This window comes from Trachemys scripta, chromosome 4 (assembly GCF_013100865.1).
Source record: "Trachemys scripta elegans isolate TJP31775 chromosome 4, CAS_Tse_1.0, whole genome shotgun sequence".
Taxonomy (NCBI): Eukaryota; Metazoa; Chordata; order Testudines; family Emydidae; genus Trachemys; species Trachemys scripta.
Window position 1 is genome coordinate 100,172,524 of NC_048301.1, and position 13,479 is coordinate 100,186,002.

General features: G+C 39.8%; 1 protein-coding gene across 16 annotated transcripts in view; it reads left to right on the forward strand.

The window, feature by feature from the left end:
- The window catches only part of SOX6 (SRY-box transcription factor 6), a 455,173-nt gene that overhangs the window by 290,698 nt on the left and 150,996 nt on the right, over positions 1–13,479 (forward strand). For all 16 annotated transcript variants that reach the window (XM_034770115.1, XM_034770125.1, XM_034770118.1 and 13 more), the window contains one exon: positions 1,872–1,940. In XM_034770115.1, coding sequence (XP_034626006.1) covers positions 1,872–1,940 — 69 coding nt within the window. The remainder of the gene's footprint in view (positions 1–1,871; positions 1,941–13,479) is intronic.

Consider the following 13,479-nt stretch of genomic DNA (forward strand, 5'->3'; position numbering starts at 1 on the left):
TGATGCAGGACCCTGTTTGAGTTAGTTGCATAAGTAGCAGGAGAGGGCCTCATTCTTCATTCCTCACTCACTAAACTCCCATTGACTTCACAGGGAGTTTAGCCCTTAGGAGATCATGCCCATAAAGACAGTTTGAGCCCATTAGTAGGGAACTGTTTGTCAGTCCCTGAAAGTGGGTTTGATTCTGCTCCTGTGCTAACTATCCTGTCTCTCAGCTGCAGGAACTGGTGGACGTCAACTTCCTATTTGAGGGTGTAATTGGGACTTATGTGGTGCATAAATCTTGTACTCATCCCCTGCACAGGGATGATTTTTTTCCTGTAGCAATGAAATAAATGCATATTTTTTCAGATCCTGCAATTTCAAAAGAAAAAGAAACCTAAAACTGATCATTTTGTGCTATACTATTGCCTTCTCCTAACGTGCATAAAGATACCGCATTTTTGTTTGCATATTATGCAATTGATCTGACTACTTTGCACTAAAGTTAGTTGAAAATGCAATCGTGTTTCAAAATCAACCTCACAGCATTTACTGTATTTTCTTTATCAAAATATTATCTCCACTGCCCATTTTCTTAGCTTTCCCAACATTGAAATATATGCACATGTAAAATCATGTAATATATCGGGGGAGGAGGGAAGAGAGAGAGAGAGAGCAGTGTTCTTCCCACACACTGGGAACTAGGTACTCCTGAGTTCAGACTTTATATTTGGTACTGACTCTTGCAGAGGTAACTCAGAAGAAGTCTGATCATCCCCCTTCCCAAGGAATATTTATAGGAGGGGAAATGATACTTGAGAAATGAGTCACAGTGTGAGACTCAGACCCTCAGGAATGGGAGGATGGTGTCCTAGCAGAAAGAGAAGTCAGCAGGATTAGTGAGGCTGGGTTTCCTGGGCAACACAGATTCAATCCCTGATCAGATCTTCTGAGTAGTTATCCCTCCAACACAGCAGTCCCAGTAGCTCACCCAGCACCTCCTGGCTTCTCCGTGGTGGCAGTATGGGAAGTTAATGTAACAATGGTACAGTTAATGCTGGTCTGCATTACCTGCTGCACAGATTTCTGCTCAAAAATACTTCTTCAGCCGAGAGGATCGGGCCATCTCCTTCTGCTCTAAGAGATCTTGGGATAGCTCCCCTCAATCTGCACAAGCCTCTCTGCACTCTGTCCCATTGCTATATGAACTTGCTTCTCTCAACCCATGTAAAGGAAAAGGAGCCTCAGACCCCTAACCTGTCACCTTCACTTGCCCAGTTGATAAAAGGAGAATAATAATATTCACATATTTCACCGAGTTCTTCTGATAATTAATTATTTAGCCCCAGATTCCGCCTCTTTTATTCAGTAGCACCTTTCTCACTGAGCAGTTCCATTTAAGGCAATGGGACCTACTAGGGAATAAGGTACCAATCAAAGTGAATAAGACTGGCAGAAGCTTGCCCTTATATGCTGTATTTTGAAGCAATCCATACAGCCCCAGTTCAACAAAGCAATAAAGCATGTCCTTAACCTTAAGCTCTGTGGATAGGGATGGAATCACACACCTGTATAAGGTTAAGGACATGCTTATGTGCTTTGCTGAGTTGGGGCCTAAGTGTTTAGTACTAGTACATAAGTTTTACTGGATAGTTACGTTCTGATGTTACATTTAAGTTTGAAATGTTTCTATTATTTATACAGGTACCTCATAAAATATCATTCACTAATGTTCCTCCCAGTGTTTTGGTAACTCTTAACAAATGATGCTCAATCAAAAAAACCTGTTTGAAATGATCATGAAGAATAACTCAGAGGTTGTTTTCACTCAAGAAGATTGAAGTTTGGACATTACTGTTTTAATTTAATGAAAAATTTATTTCTAATAGATTGCAAGACAACAACAGCAACTTTTGCAACAGCAGCACAAAATCAATCTACTGCAGCAGCAAATTCAGGTCAGTGTGTTTTATTGCTCTCTTCTGATTATGTTTAAATTCCATTTACAGAGAGGAAAGGATTTAAGATGAAACAACCACATGCTTTACGCATAAACCCCTACAAAGAGGGTCTCTGTGTCTTTGAAAATAATTGTCAACAATATTTTGATGGAAACTGCTTTTGGTTAATAAGCAAGTTTTTTGAAAGTTGTGAATTATTTCTTAAATCTCGCCATTTAACTCTAGAATCTGCAATCATTTTGATTTACACGCCATGAAGGAGAAGCAGAGATTCAGTTATTGTTTATAGATTATTTTATTGTACAAAGAGAGAATTGGCTTTATAAGGAGAAGATTATTATGGAAAACAGTCGTTAGAAAACGTCCGAAACTTCATTAACCAAAGCAAACAACTACTGAGCCGGAAGATAGCCTTTGAAATACCATCATTCCCCAAACCTATTGAGACAAAACTAGGTACCAGGCTCTGATATCTTGCCTAATATCCAAATGCGTGCTGGTGCACCATGACCCACAGTACCTTTTGGTGCACCCCGTAGGCAAACTTGTAGCTGAGCCGAACCCGTAGTCTCTAGCTTGATCATGTACAAGTAGACTCTCAAGTGTCTATAGAGGTGGACAGTCAAACTTTATTGCAGGTGGTGTTAATGTGTGGATTTCCTCACTGTGTCACCCTCCCCTTTTCCCTGTTCTGCTCAGAAGCCTTCCCTTGGCCTATTCTTCTATTTAAATTTGCATCCTGGCTGTTGACAAGCTATTGTGTGGCTGGTCACCTGCTGTATTGTTGGTTATGTTGTGTAGCCAGATGCACCAGTGAGAGCCACCTGCCTCTGTCCCTACTATCCAGCAGTCTCTGTAGGCAGAAGGTGCACTTATTCCTTTCCTCATCCTCACCCCAATATGTTTGCATATCCCTTTGCAAATATCACAATGTTATTTTGTTTGGACTTTAATTGGTTTAATTAACATTCATCAAGTACGCTGACACCCTGGGATGAAAGGCACAACAGAAGTGTAGAACATTGTCCCCATTGTTTTCTTGGCTGAATGTAGTTTTGAAAAGAAGACTGTGTGTCACTATATTAGTTGTGCATTGGGGAAGGAGAGCATAAAAATACTTGAGGCAAATAAATATTACATATTCCTCTCTAACCCTGACTTGCAGAACAGGTAACATTAGTTTTAGAAAACCATTCATTAGTTTATTACATAAAAAACATCTTGAATTGGCATAAGAGCTACAAATAAAGCATAACTTAAATGGTTTAAAAAATGTAAAAGTGACCAGAAAATCATGTTACTTTAGGAAAAATAGGTCCTGGCATTTTTAAAGGTGAATGGGGTTTAACATTTCACAATGAAACAGGACAAAGCTAATCTCCTTAACAAATTCATCTTATTTCACCATGCGCTGTGGCATCAGTTTGAGACCATTCAAGGAATTTCTTGAATGCAAACAAACACTTACTCCTAATTAGAAGTGTATGTATCAGTAGAATTTGTTGGTCCAGAAAGAGTCAAATTATGACTGTGCGAGCCTTTAAGGCACTGAAATGGGGGAATCATCTTTGGCATAGGGTATAGGACTGCCTTGGTCACTCCCCACCATCCCACAGCATGTTCCCCTCAGTCACCTTTGGCTATCCTCAGAATTCATAAAAGAGCTATGCAAGAGTTTTTTACTTCTGTTGAAAAGTGGGATACACAGACATGGGAAAATGTGGCGTTGTGGCAAAAGTCAGTTTTTCTATCCATCTGGCAGAACATGGTTGTCTGCAATGGGAAGAATCTTCCTTCATATTCCCAGTCCAAAAAAACTTAGCACTTCTCTAAGATTTTTGGAAACCTTCTGGATCCTACTATGTGGCTCTCTTGCATTCCCAAGTGATTCCAGCTGAACAGTATTGTGGGTAGATCACCAATCAATAGAGCTCCATAGGAATCCTTACTAACCTGTCAGGGACCTCCGAAAGGTCAAAGTAGGGCAAGAACCAAATGTATTTTAGTTTTAGGAGGATTTTCATACCCTAGTCTATAGTGCTTATATCCACATATAATTTGTCTGCTAATGCAACGGGTTATGGGTACAATTCTTGGCATATTTTCAGAAACAATTTTCTTTTTGCATTCGTCAGTTTTTGATGAACTTACCAAGAAAAAACAAACACATAACCCCCCTACACACAAAGGAGAGGCCGTGAAACAAAATTTGTAAATTTCATGTAATGTATAGGCCCTTTTGTGGTAGAAAAGGTGGAAGTTCCCATATGCACTGGTTTCTTTAAGGAGAAAGTGCTAACTCTGCTTGCAAGAATATGTCTATATAAAATGAATAATATTTGAGTGCTGGGTGCTACCTTCATGATGGGAATTGAAAATCCACAGATTTTCCTGAGACTCATTGTGAAATCTTAACTTGCTTGCAGCGTGGTCAATAACAAACTGACTGCAATTTTCATGCTCTGGAATAGCTTTATTTTTGTGCCCAATCTCATTTCTTCTTGCATTGGGATTAATTCTGATTCTGATTGCATCCATGATTTTTAAGGGGTGAGTTCTAAAGCTGTCTTGTGGTAATAAAATAATAAGGATCTCTACCTTGCCGTCTTTGTAAAAACCTATATACATAATGCCATGATAGCAGGAATCCATCAGCAGAAATTTTATGGCTTCTGTTGTTCTGTCAGTGGTGCAGTGTCTTCCATTGGATTTGGGAAAGGTTTGCTCTTCCATTGACCTGAGTTGACAATGCATTGGGAATGACTTGCAGCTTCCTTCTCTCCTCCACCTCCATTTTTTATCCTTTATAGGATCCTTGGCAACTGTCTGAATCCTTGTGCATCTCTCCACATGAAGATGCATAACAGGACTTTTAGTGGGAATAAATGGCTATTCTTTGTCCCCCAATGACTGCTAAGTCTTTTCCCACTTGACCTTCCCCATATTCACTGATCAATTAGATGCGGAGGCTGGGCCGATATAGGGTGCTCTTACGCCATGTTTGTACAGTGGTTTGGGCTCTATTGCATGTGAAATAGTTGTAGAGTGATTTTTGCTCATATGCATAGGATGGAATCTAATCAATGTGTCTGAGGCACGGAAAGAATTTTTCCTCCATATCTCGGTGGCCAGGCTCACGGTGGGCTTCTTGCCTTCCTCTGGAACATCCTGTAAGACTCCTCCTGTCAGTTATTAGGGTTGTGGGGGAGGTGACATATCAAACATGCATGTGGTCACTCAGGAGGGCTGCTAGAAATGCTAGTTGTTAGGTTTATGGAGGAAATCTCCTATTTTAGCTGATGTTTAGCCTACATAATCCACAGTTACCGTCAGCCAAGTAGTTCTTCCTTATTTATTTGTTCATGCTTATTTTGTTGCAGGTTTGTTACTCAGGCATTCCTTGTGATAGAAGTCGATTGCCTTAGTCGCCTCCTTTACAGCTTATTGTAGGTTTGGGAATGGGGGAGAACCTCCTTGCTATTTAGTTGATTGAGACTGTTAAGACTAGGTGTCTACATTTCTTGTACCTGAAAATCTCCTGTTGGCAATGGGTGAGATGTTGCTGGGCCAAGGATAGGCTGAAGGATGTGATGCTTTATATTGCTGTGTCTGGTGTGAAATAATAATTGTCCTTCCCTTTATAAGAGATTATGAAATGTGAATATTGTAGGTGTCAATTTCCTCTGGGCACAGGCCTGTTCATGGCCCAACTACTTGGAACTCAGTTCAGTATGTTCTCTACTGCAGTATTCAGGGGCAAGTGATTGTGGATACAATGTTTTCATCACATGAGATGCACTGTGTACCTCTCTAATCTTCTGAGGTCTGTGGCATAGTCTCCAAACAATAATTCTGACAATTTAAGGAATACAATTTGAACAATTAGAAATAATCAAAGAGGCTCACTATACTTCAGTCTACAATAAGTAAAAGTGAAAAGAATCCATTAAAACAATCACTTATTTCCCCCCTAAATTGCCATTACTTCAAATATCTTATTTCGTTTATCCGTTTGAACCATTTTCACACTCCATACCTGATTATCATATATTGTGCAGTTTTGTCAACAGCATGTCAACAAGAAACATATCAGGTATGGAGGCAAAACCAGTACAGTCATCTTAGGAGTGATGAGCTCATAAATATATGTATTTGTTCACAGTCAGTTCAGGTTTCTGGGGGTGGATTTTGGGGAGGTAGTTTTGTCTAGTAGTTAAAGCATGAGACGTTCCCCTTCTTTGTCCACTTCTATAAAGTGCTTTGAGATCCTGTGATGAAAGGCTCCAAATAAGTGCAATGTTTTATTACTCCCCAGCCCAATTACTCATACCCCCTGAAGCTTTCTTCCCTCTCCGTGTGGACAATAAACGGGAGAAGTTCAGGAGAAGTTCAGTTCTCTTCTACAGGAGAAGTTCAGAATTAGAAGAGCTAGTGTTCCCAATTATGATCCTTAATCCCGCCGCCCAAGGCAGGCAAGTCTCCCATTGATTTCCATGGAGTTACAGATGAGGAAAGACTTCAGGGCAAGCAAAGGCTGCAGGATCAGGTTCTGAGCTGTTTTATATTCCTTGAGCCAAATTAATTTCTGATCTAAAAATGTACAAAATCTTAAAGCAGTAGGAAAAAATTAGGCTACTCCAGGGCAGGGTAGGGTGGGGAGATATTAATATATGCTATTCTGGGAAAACTCATCTTAGGGGATGTGGGAAAAATCCATTTAAAGAAAGACTTCTTTAACGCATCATAAACAGAAGGGAGCATGCACGGGATGGAAATGCTGAAGTCTGACTCTGTATAATGAGTCCAACTGTGCAAGATGCTGGATGCCCTCAACTCCAAGTGAATTCAGGAACTTGTTGGAGACAGTAAACTCCTTCCAGGACTGGGTCTGCTGAGTGTCTGTCCATGTTCTGCTGGAGGAGGAGGAGACTTTGAGCTCAATTCCTGAAGCATTCTGCATGCAGAAGATCCATTTAAGTCCGTGGGAGATATGGGTGTAGAGGACTTAAGGAACCAGGTCCTTTGCTGAGTCACTTCAGACTTGTGCAGCTATCGTTGGAAAGAATGCTAAATGTAGGCCACAATTTTTGAAAGAGCTCAGCTTCTACATCTGGGGACAGCACAATGGATGCGGAACTTTTTCTGAGAATCTGGCAGTAGGTGTCACAATGGGAACTGAGCACTTTTGAAAATCTGGTCATAAGTGCTCCCATCCCTTTCCCTTCTCAGTGCCCTTACAATATAGTGTTTTGAATCAGGTGTAGTTTCCTTTGCATAGAAATATTGGGTTCTTCTGCCCTCATAAGTATTCTGCTTTAATTACTATTTCTAATAGTAATTGTGTTCTAGTTTTTTAATGTGTACGTTCATGCTGCGTATCTTAATATCAACAAGCTTGTATTGTCTATTTCTATTAAAATGAGTGAACATGATTACCATGATAGTAAACAAATAAAAGAATGGTAACATAAAAATGACAACTATTTAAACTGTTCTTGAATATGAATCGTTTGAATCATACTTAAAACTTAAGAGGCTGATCCAACAAATCTCTCTCCTTATCCATGATTAACTACTAACAATTCAGGTACCTGGTGAGCTGAATAAGGACTATCTCTTTATGTGAAGTGCATGTCTAAAGATCAGGAATAATTACATTGCACATTAGCCTTCATGGCCTGCATGACCTGGTTAATTAATTTTTTGCTAGGATAATAATAGTAGAAATATATTTAAAGATATGCTTCATCATTAAGTATCTAATTGACCTCCAATTTTAAGAGCTGGACCTTTCATTTATTGCCTTTCAGAGATGGGTTAAACCTCCTAGCAGTAAGCTTGCTGAAAAGGCAAAAGCTGGAATCTAGCTATCGTCAGTCCCCAGTTGCTCTGTCTTAGTTTGTCTCTCTTTGTTTGTAAACTGTATTTAGCATTGACAAGCAAAAAGCAGTTACCATGCTACTGTTCTGGAACAAGGGAATATTCCTTTTTTTTTTTTTTTTTTTTTTAAATAATCGATCATGAAACGGATCCCCTTCCTGCAAGCTCTGAACAAGACGAAATAAAGCCATTGAAAGCAACTTGATACTTCTATTGGCGTGGTATATGGATCAGATACTCCCTTGAAAGAAAATGAGGGTTATAAACAAAGCTTAGAAGTCTAGGAATAGCCCCCAGCTTCAGCAAACCCTTAAAATATTTTGTAATTGTATCTTCAATCATGAATTAGCTAGGAAAAACAGACCCTCTTTTCCCTTTTATTTCACTGCTGAATGCTGTTTTTAATTGCCCACAGGCATGCTGTTGTGATCTTCTTTGGAAGTTTCAAACCAGGATAAAAATGCAAATCTAATTATTTCTTTTATCTAATCTAATTAACTTTTAAAAGTAATGATAGATGCACTATAGCCTGCATCAAACATTTTAATAACCAAGTTACTGGATTAAAGAATAGGTAAAACTACTGTAATTTATAAACAGTGATGATTATTGCAGTTCAAAATTTAAATTATTGTGGTGGCTCAATAAACTGTAGCAGTAGCTTATTAATTTGTAATAGAGATTATACATTTCCTTTAAATTCCAGCTTTGTTATGAATTGAATCCAAACCATCATTAGCTTCTTTTTATTCAGTTCAGTACCAATGCATTGCTGCAAAAGACTAGCCTCCTCCTTCCAACCCAGTTGCCCAAATGGGCTATTTGTAAACGGAAGATGTAAATGCCAGCATGTTACTGTAATTTGTGCCCTTGTTATTTAATCAAAGACTGAGATTTCCAGAACTCTGCTGTGTGTGTAGCCTCGCTGCTTCTGTCCAGCTCGTCAGTCTTGTTAGCAAAGATGGAAACTAGTCCAATGTGAGGGGCAGAGCCAAAGAAAAAGGAGAAAAACAGAAATATGTTGAACATTTACGAAGCAAAGCAAAACATGTAATGTTCCTTTTATTATTGAATATTGGCCTTTCCCCTATAAACAAGAGCCAGATCCTGAAGTCCTTGCTCAATATTTACTCTGGCAAATCCTGCATTGTGGGCAAAATCTTACTCTTGGTACCTGCCCAAGTAACTTTGACTAGGCCTTGGGGATACCAGTGTTGAGAAGAGGGGAGGAATCTTTCCCCCCTTCCCACCAGGCTGTGGAGTGGAAGCTGAGCCACAACTACTGCTCCATCTTAAGGGCTGGAGTAACTTCCAAAGCCCTGGTTGGCCGAGTGATCCACACCGTCATGGATACTCCAGCTAAGTCTTCATTCTCCCCTCCCGTCCCTTACGCCAAATACCCTGGCATGATGGCATGAAGAAAGCCCAAGCAGGGCTGGATTCCATGCCAGAGGGTCACAATTCCTGTGCAGTCTCCTAAAATTCTGTCCTTGCCCTTCAATCCCCTGTGCAGAAGAAACTCGCTGGGTGCTCTGTATGTGGGGCCTCCTGTTCCCATAGGGTATATCTACACTGCAGTTAAAAATCCATGGCTGGCCTATGCCGGCTGACTCAGGCTCCTGGGGTTCGGGGTACTGGGCTGTTTCATTGCAGTGCAGACTCCCAGGCTTAAACTGGAGCTGGACTCTGGGACCCTCCCATCTTGTAGGGGCCTAGAGCATGGGCGCCAGCCCGAGCCTGGAAGTCTACACTGCAATGAAACAGCCCTGCAAGCCCGGGCCTGCCACGGATTTGGGTGTCTGAACTGCATACCCATAGAGGTGGGAGCAAGATTTTCCCTGACTTAGAATAAAGAGCTTCTGGATTTAGCCACAAATTAATCAATAAACTCAACATGAATACACTTTTATTTTGTACACTGTCCCCTCAAAAGTTAAGATATCTTCCTAATACTTTACTCAAAAATTCACAGAAAAATTAGAAAATAGATGTGTGTCTCCTTCCTAGATTTAAACAAATTGTATTTAATGCAAAAATTAAGTCTTGTGTATCTCTTTCATATCACTTCTCTAATTATAGAGCAGTAAATGGTAGAATAGCATATGTTAGCAACATGAGCAGCAGCCTATGAAATGAGCTACAAGTTAATAAAATGATCTTGTGGTGATGTTGGCCAAATGCTAGCACACATGTTTCGGAAAGTGATATTTCAACAGACTTGAAGAATAGGACTTTGGCACATGGGTGCTGAACGTGATCTGATGTATGGAAATTAGCTAAATCTACTGTCAATGTCATTGTTCCTCAGGCTCAAGTGGTGCAGAAAGTGATAGTAGCTGCCCTTTCTCCCACTCTCTCCCCTCACACTCCCTTTTTAAAATTAATAGTGGTGTTTGGGGAGGGGTGTGGCACATCCATCTATACTCCTCAGTCCAAGCACTCTTGTTTCTTTCATTCTTATGAGTGCTGTATTGCAGACTTGCTTGCAGTCAATACTTCTTTTTCTTCTTTCAGTCTACCCTGTAGGCCTGTTCCTAGAGCTGAAATCCTCATCCTCATCAAAACCAGTGGGGCCAGGATATTACCTGCTTTGCTTAAGTGAGGACTGCAGGCTTGAACCCTATTTGTTTAGGCTCAGATTATGAGCAGCCCCCCCAAAATAAGCAGAGGAGCAAGCAAATATTACATACCCCACTCATGCTGCTGCTCAGGGTCCACTTCCAGCAGCCCTCACACTGCTCCAGGCAGTCCACTTACTTCACCCACATTTGTGCAGCTTGCCGCCCCAGTAGTCACTATGCCTCTCTAAATGCCTCTAGTGCTCCTCCTGGGGCAGTGCATCTCCAAATCACCAGGCTGTGGTGTTAAAGCTACAGTCTAACCCCTAATTAATGTCAAAATCAGCCTGCATAATTGGAAGTGTTTGTTTAACCACAGAAAGTCAACTTCCACCCTCAGTTGCACCTGCACAAACAAACTAAAGTGTGTAAGTGGGAGCAAAGTTTGGGCAATTGCTTTCCTTCCAAAGGGCCCAATCCTGCAAAGCCTTATTTACATGAGTAACCCTTACTCGCCCAACCAATATCTGACTACTTGTATATCTAAGTATTACTCCCACTGCAGAATTGGACCCATAATACAGAAGAATGTACAATTAATTACATTAGGTTTGCATTAAAACATATCCCATAACTATGACATAGAAACTGCATAGGATGTTGGCCTTTATTTTGAAAATAGTTCTACTTGCTGTGGAGTTTTCTGTGACTGTCTATAATGTGTTGGCCAACAGGGAGAAACAACTTGGGTTTGGATTATATTTTTTTTCTACAGTGCATACTGCCCAGTGAATAAAGAAAACAGTTAATAAAAGTACAGAAACAACTTGATTTATGGTGATATCCATGTATACAAGCAACACTGGAATGTGATGATATCAGAGGTCAAAGTTTCTGTCTTCAGAAGCAGGTATTTGGAAGAAAAATGATGAAGTGCAGCCCCACATAAAAAGGCCAAAAGCATTTAGAAAATAAATTGTAAAGTACTTTTTGAAATCTGACAATAAAATGTTGAATTCACCAGACAGCATAAACTTTGACCTAAGAGATCAAAGTGATTTTTAGTTGTTATACTTAATGATGAATAAAATTCTTTTATAAGATAAAGTTGTTTGCCCGTGTTTGCAGAAGTTGTGAAAATTAGTTGAAGAATACAAGTGTATTATTCAATCAATTTGGGGAGAAAAGTGTGTTAAGATGGTACTTAGTTTCACAACAATACAGAAAAAATAAGTGTATTCTTGTCTGGATTCACATGGGGATTATGCACCCATATGGAGAACAAGATAGAATTGGAAAGAAAAAAAGAGAAACCATTTAACATTCTGTAAACGTTTGGACTATTTAAGCCAAAAAAAGTAAAAGTGAAGTGTCTTGGTCTTAAGCAACCAACACCATTACTAGCAAAAACTGGTCCCTGTTAAAGGTGATCTTTGTGAAAAAGTTGAACAACATTGCACTGGAAATCACCTGGGAATATTTTAAAGTAGTTGTGTAAGTAAGAGGAAGCTGGCCTTTCAGTGCAGGTTCACCGTATTGCATCCTGTGCTTTACAGCTTTTTAAAGAAAATGAAATTATATGATTTAGTTGGGTCTTTGACCATGTTGTATGCAAGAGATTTGATTGTTTAAAAAAACTAGTCTTTTATATAAATCTTGTATATACCATCTTCTCTAAGTCAGGCATTTGCACAGCTTGTGTAAATTATGTCTATATTGAGAATTTAAGAAGTTATACAGTATGCATTCCACACTTGAGGGATGGGAAATAAAAATTGATATACTGCGAGACATACGATATAACACAGTGAAATATCTTTTAAATTCCAAAGGGATGCACTGACATCACCATGCTTAATTCACATACAGTAACTCCCACACATTTCATTAATGTTAGATTGAAGTTTGTAATCATTCAATAAAGGAAAACAAATGATGCAAACAGTATACAATGGTTCATTATGAAATGCTGAATTCATCTTATTCACCCACCCAAAACGACAGTGTGTTAAGAAAACATTAAAGTTGTAACACCAAATAAGAAAAGCAAAGAAATTCACAGTTGAGAGTGAAGTGAGAAATCCATCCTGAGACACATCACAGCCCCACAGAATTTGTTAAATGTACTTTTTAGTTAAAGAACTTTTTAAAAAAAATCTGTAATAATCTGTTGGTCATTTTTACCGTGTGGACCAAAGTTTAGCCAGGTGGATGAACATGCTTTTGCTTTAAAATATAGACCAGGTGGACAAACATTAAGTATGTGGACTAAAACACAGCTGCTCTATGTGTGCGCTCAGGACACATGGTAAGTAATAATAAAACTGATGGGGTGATGGATAGCTATTGGCCTGGCCCTCGGACTGGGACTCCCTAGGCAAAGCAAAACAATAAACATTTTCTGGAGGGAGAGGGCTTGGAGCCCATCCTTGCTCCTCCAAGAAGTGCTGAGAGTCACCTTAGATGGAAGGACTCATTGGAAAGTTGTGGTGGGCACTGTCTTTAGCCTCTGCTGATACTTGATGTTTATTTGAAAGATCTATCTAGCCCTCATTTGTGATCCCCCATTATCATAGTATGTGAGTACCTTACAGATTTTAGTGTATTTATCCTTACAACACCCTTGTGAGGTAAGGCAATGCTATTATTCCCATTTTAGAGATGAGGCACAGAGACACTCAGTGACTTGCACAAGGTCACACAGGGAATCTGTGGCAGAACTGAACCTGTGTCTCCCAATTCTCAGCTTAGTGCCCTAACTACTGGATCTTTCTTCACCATCATAATCTTCCACTCACATGGCCCTTTGTTTCATCTGCTGTAGTGGAGTTCTCAGTCATGGAGAATCCAATATCACCAAGACTTCTTCCCCAGCTTATTTAATCTCAGTAGGCTGCGTAAAGACTTGCCTCTTCTTTTCACCCCCTGCCATAACTGGTATTATTATCATTCCCATGAACGTAATTAACCATGTGATCTTCAAGTTGATTGGAAGCATGGAGTCCATGCCTGGAAAAGGGGCAGGCATGGAATGCATTATGAGGAGTTCTGCTGCTCCTAGAGACCAAGTATCTCCTTTTCTCATGGGTAGCAACCTC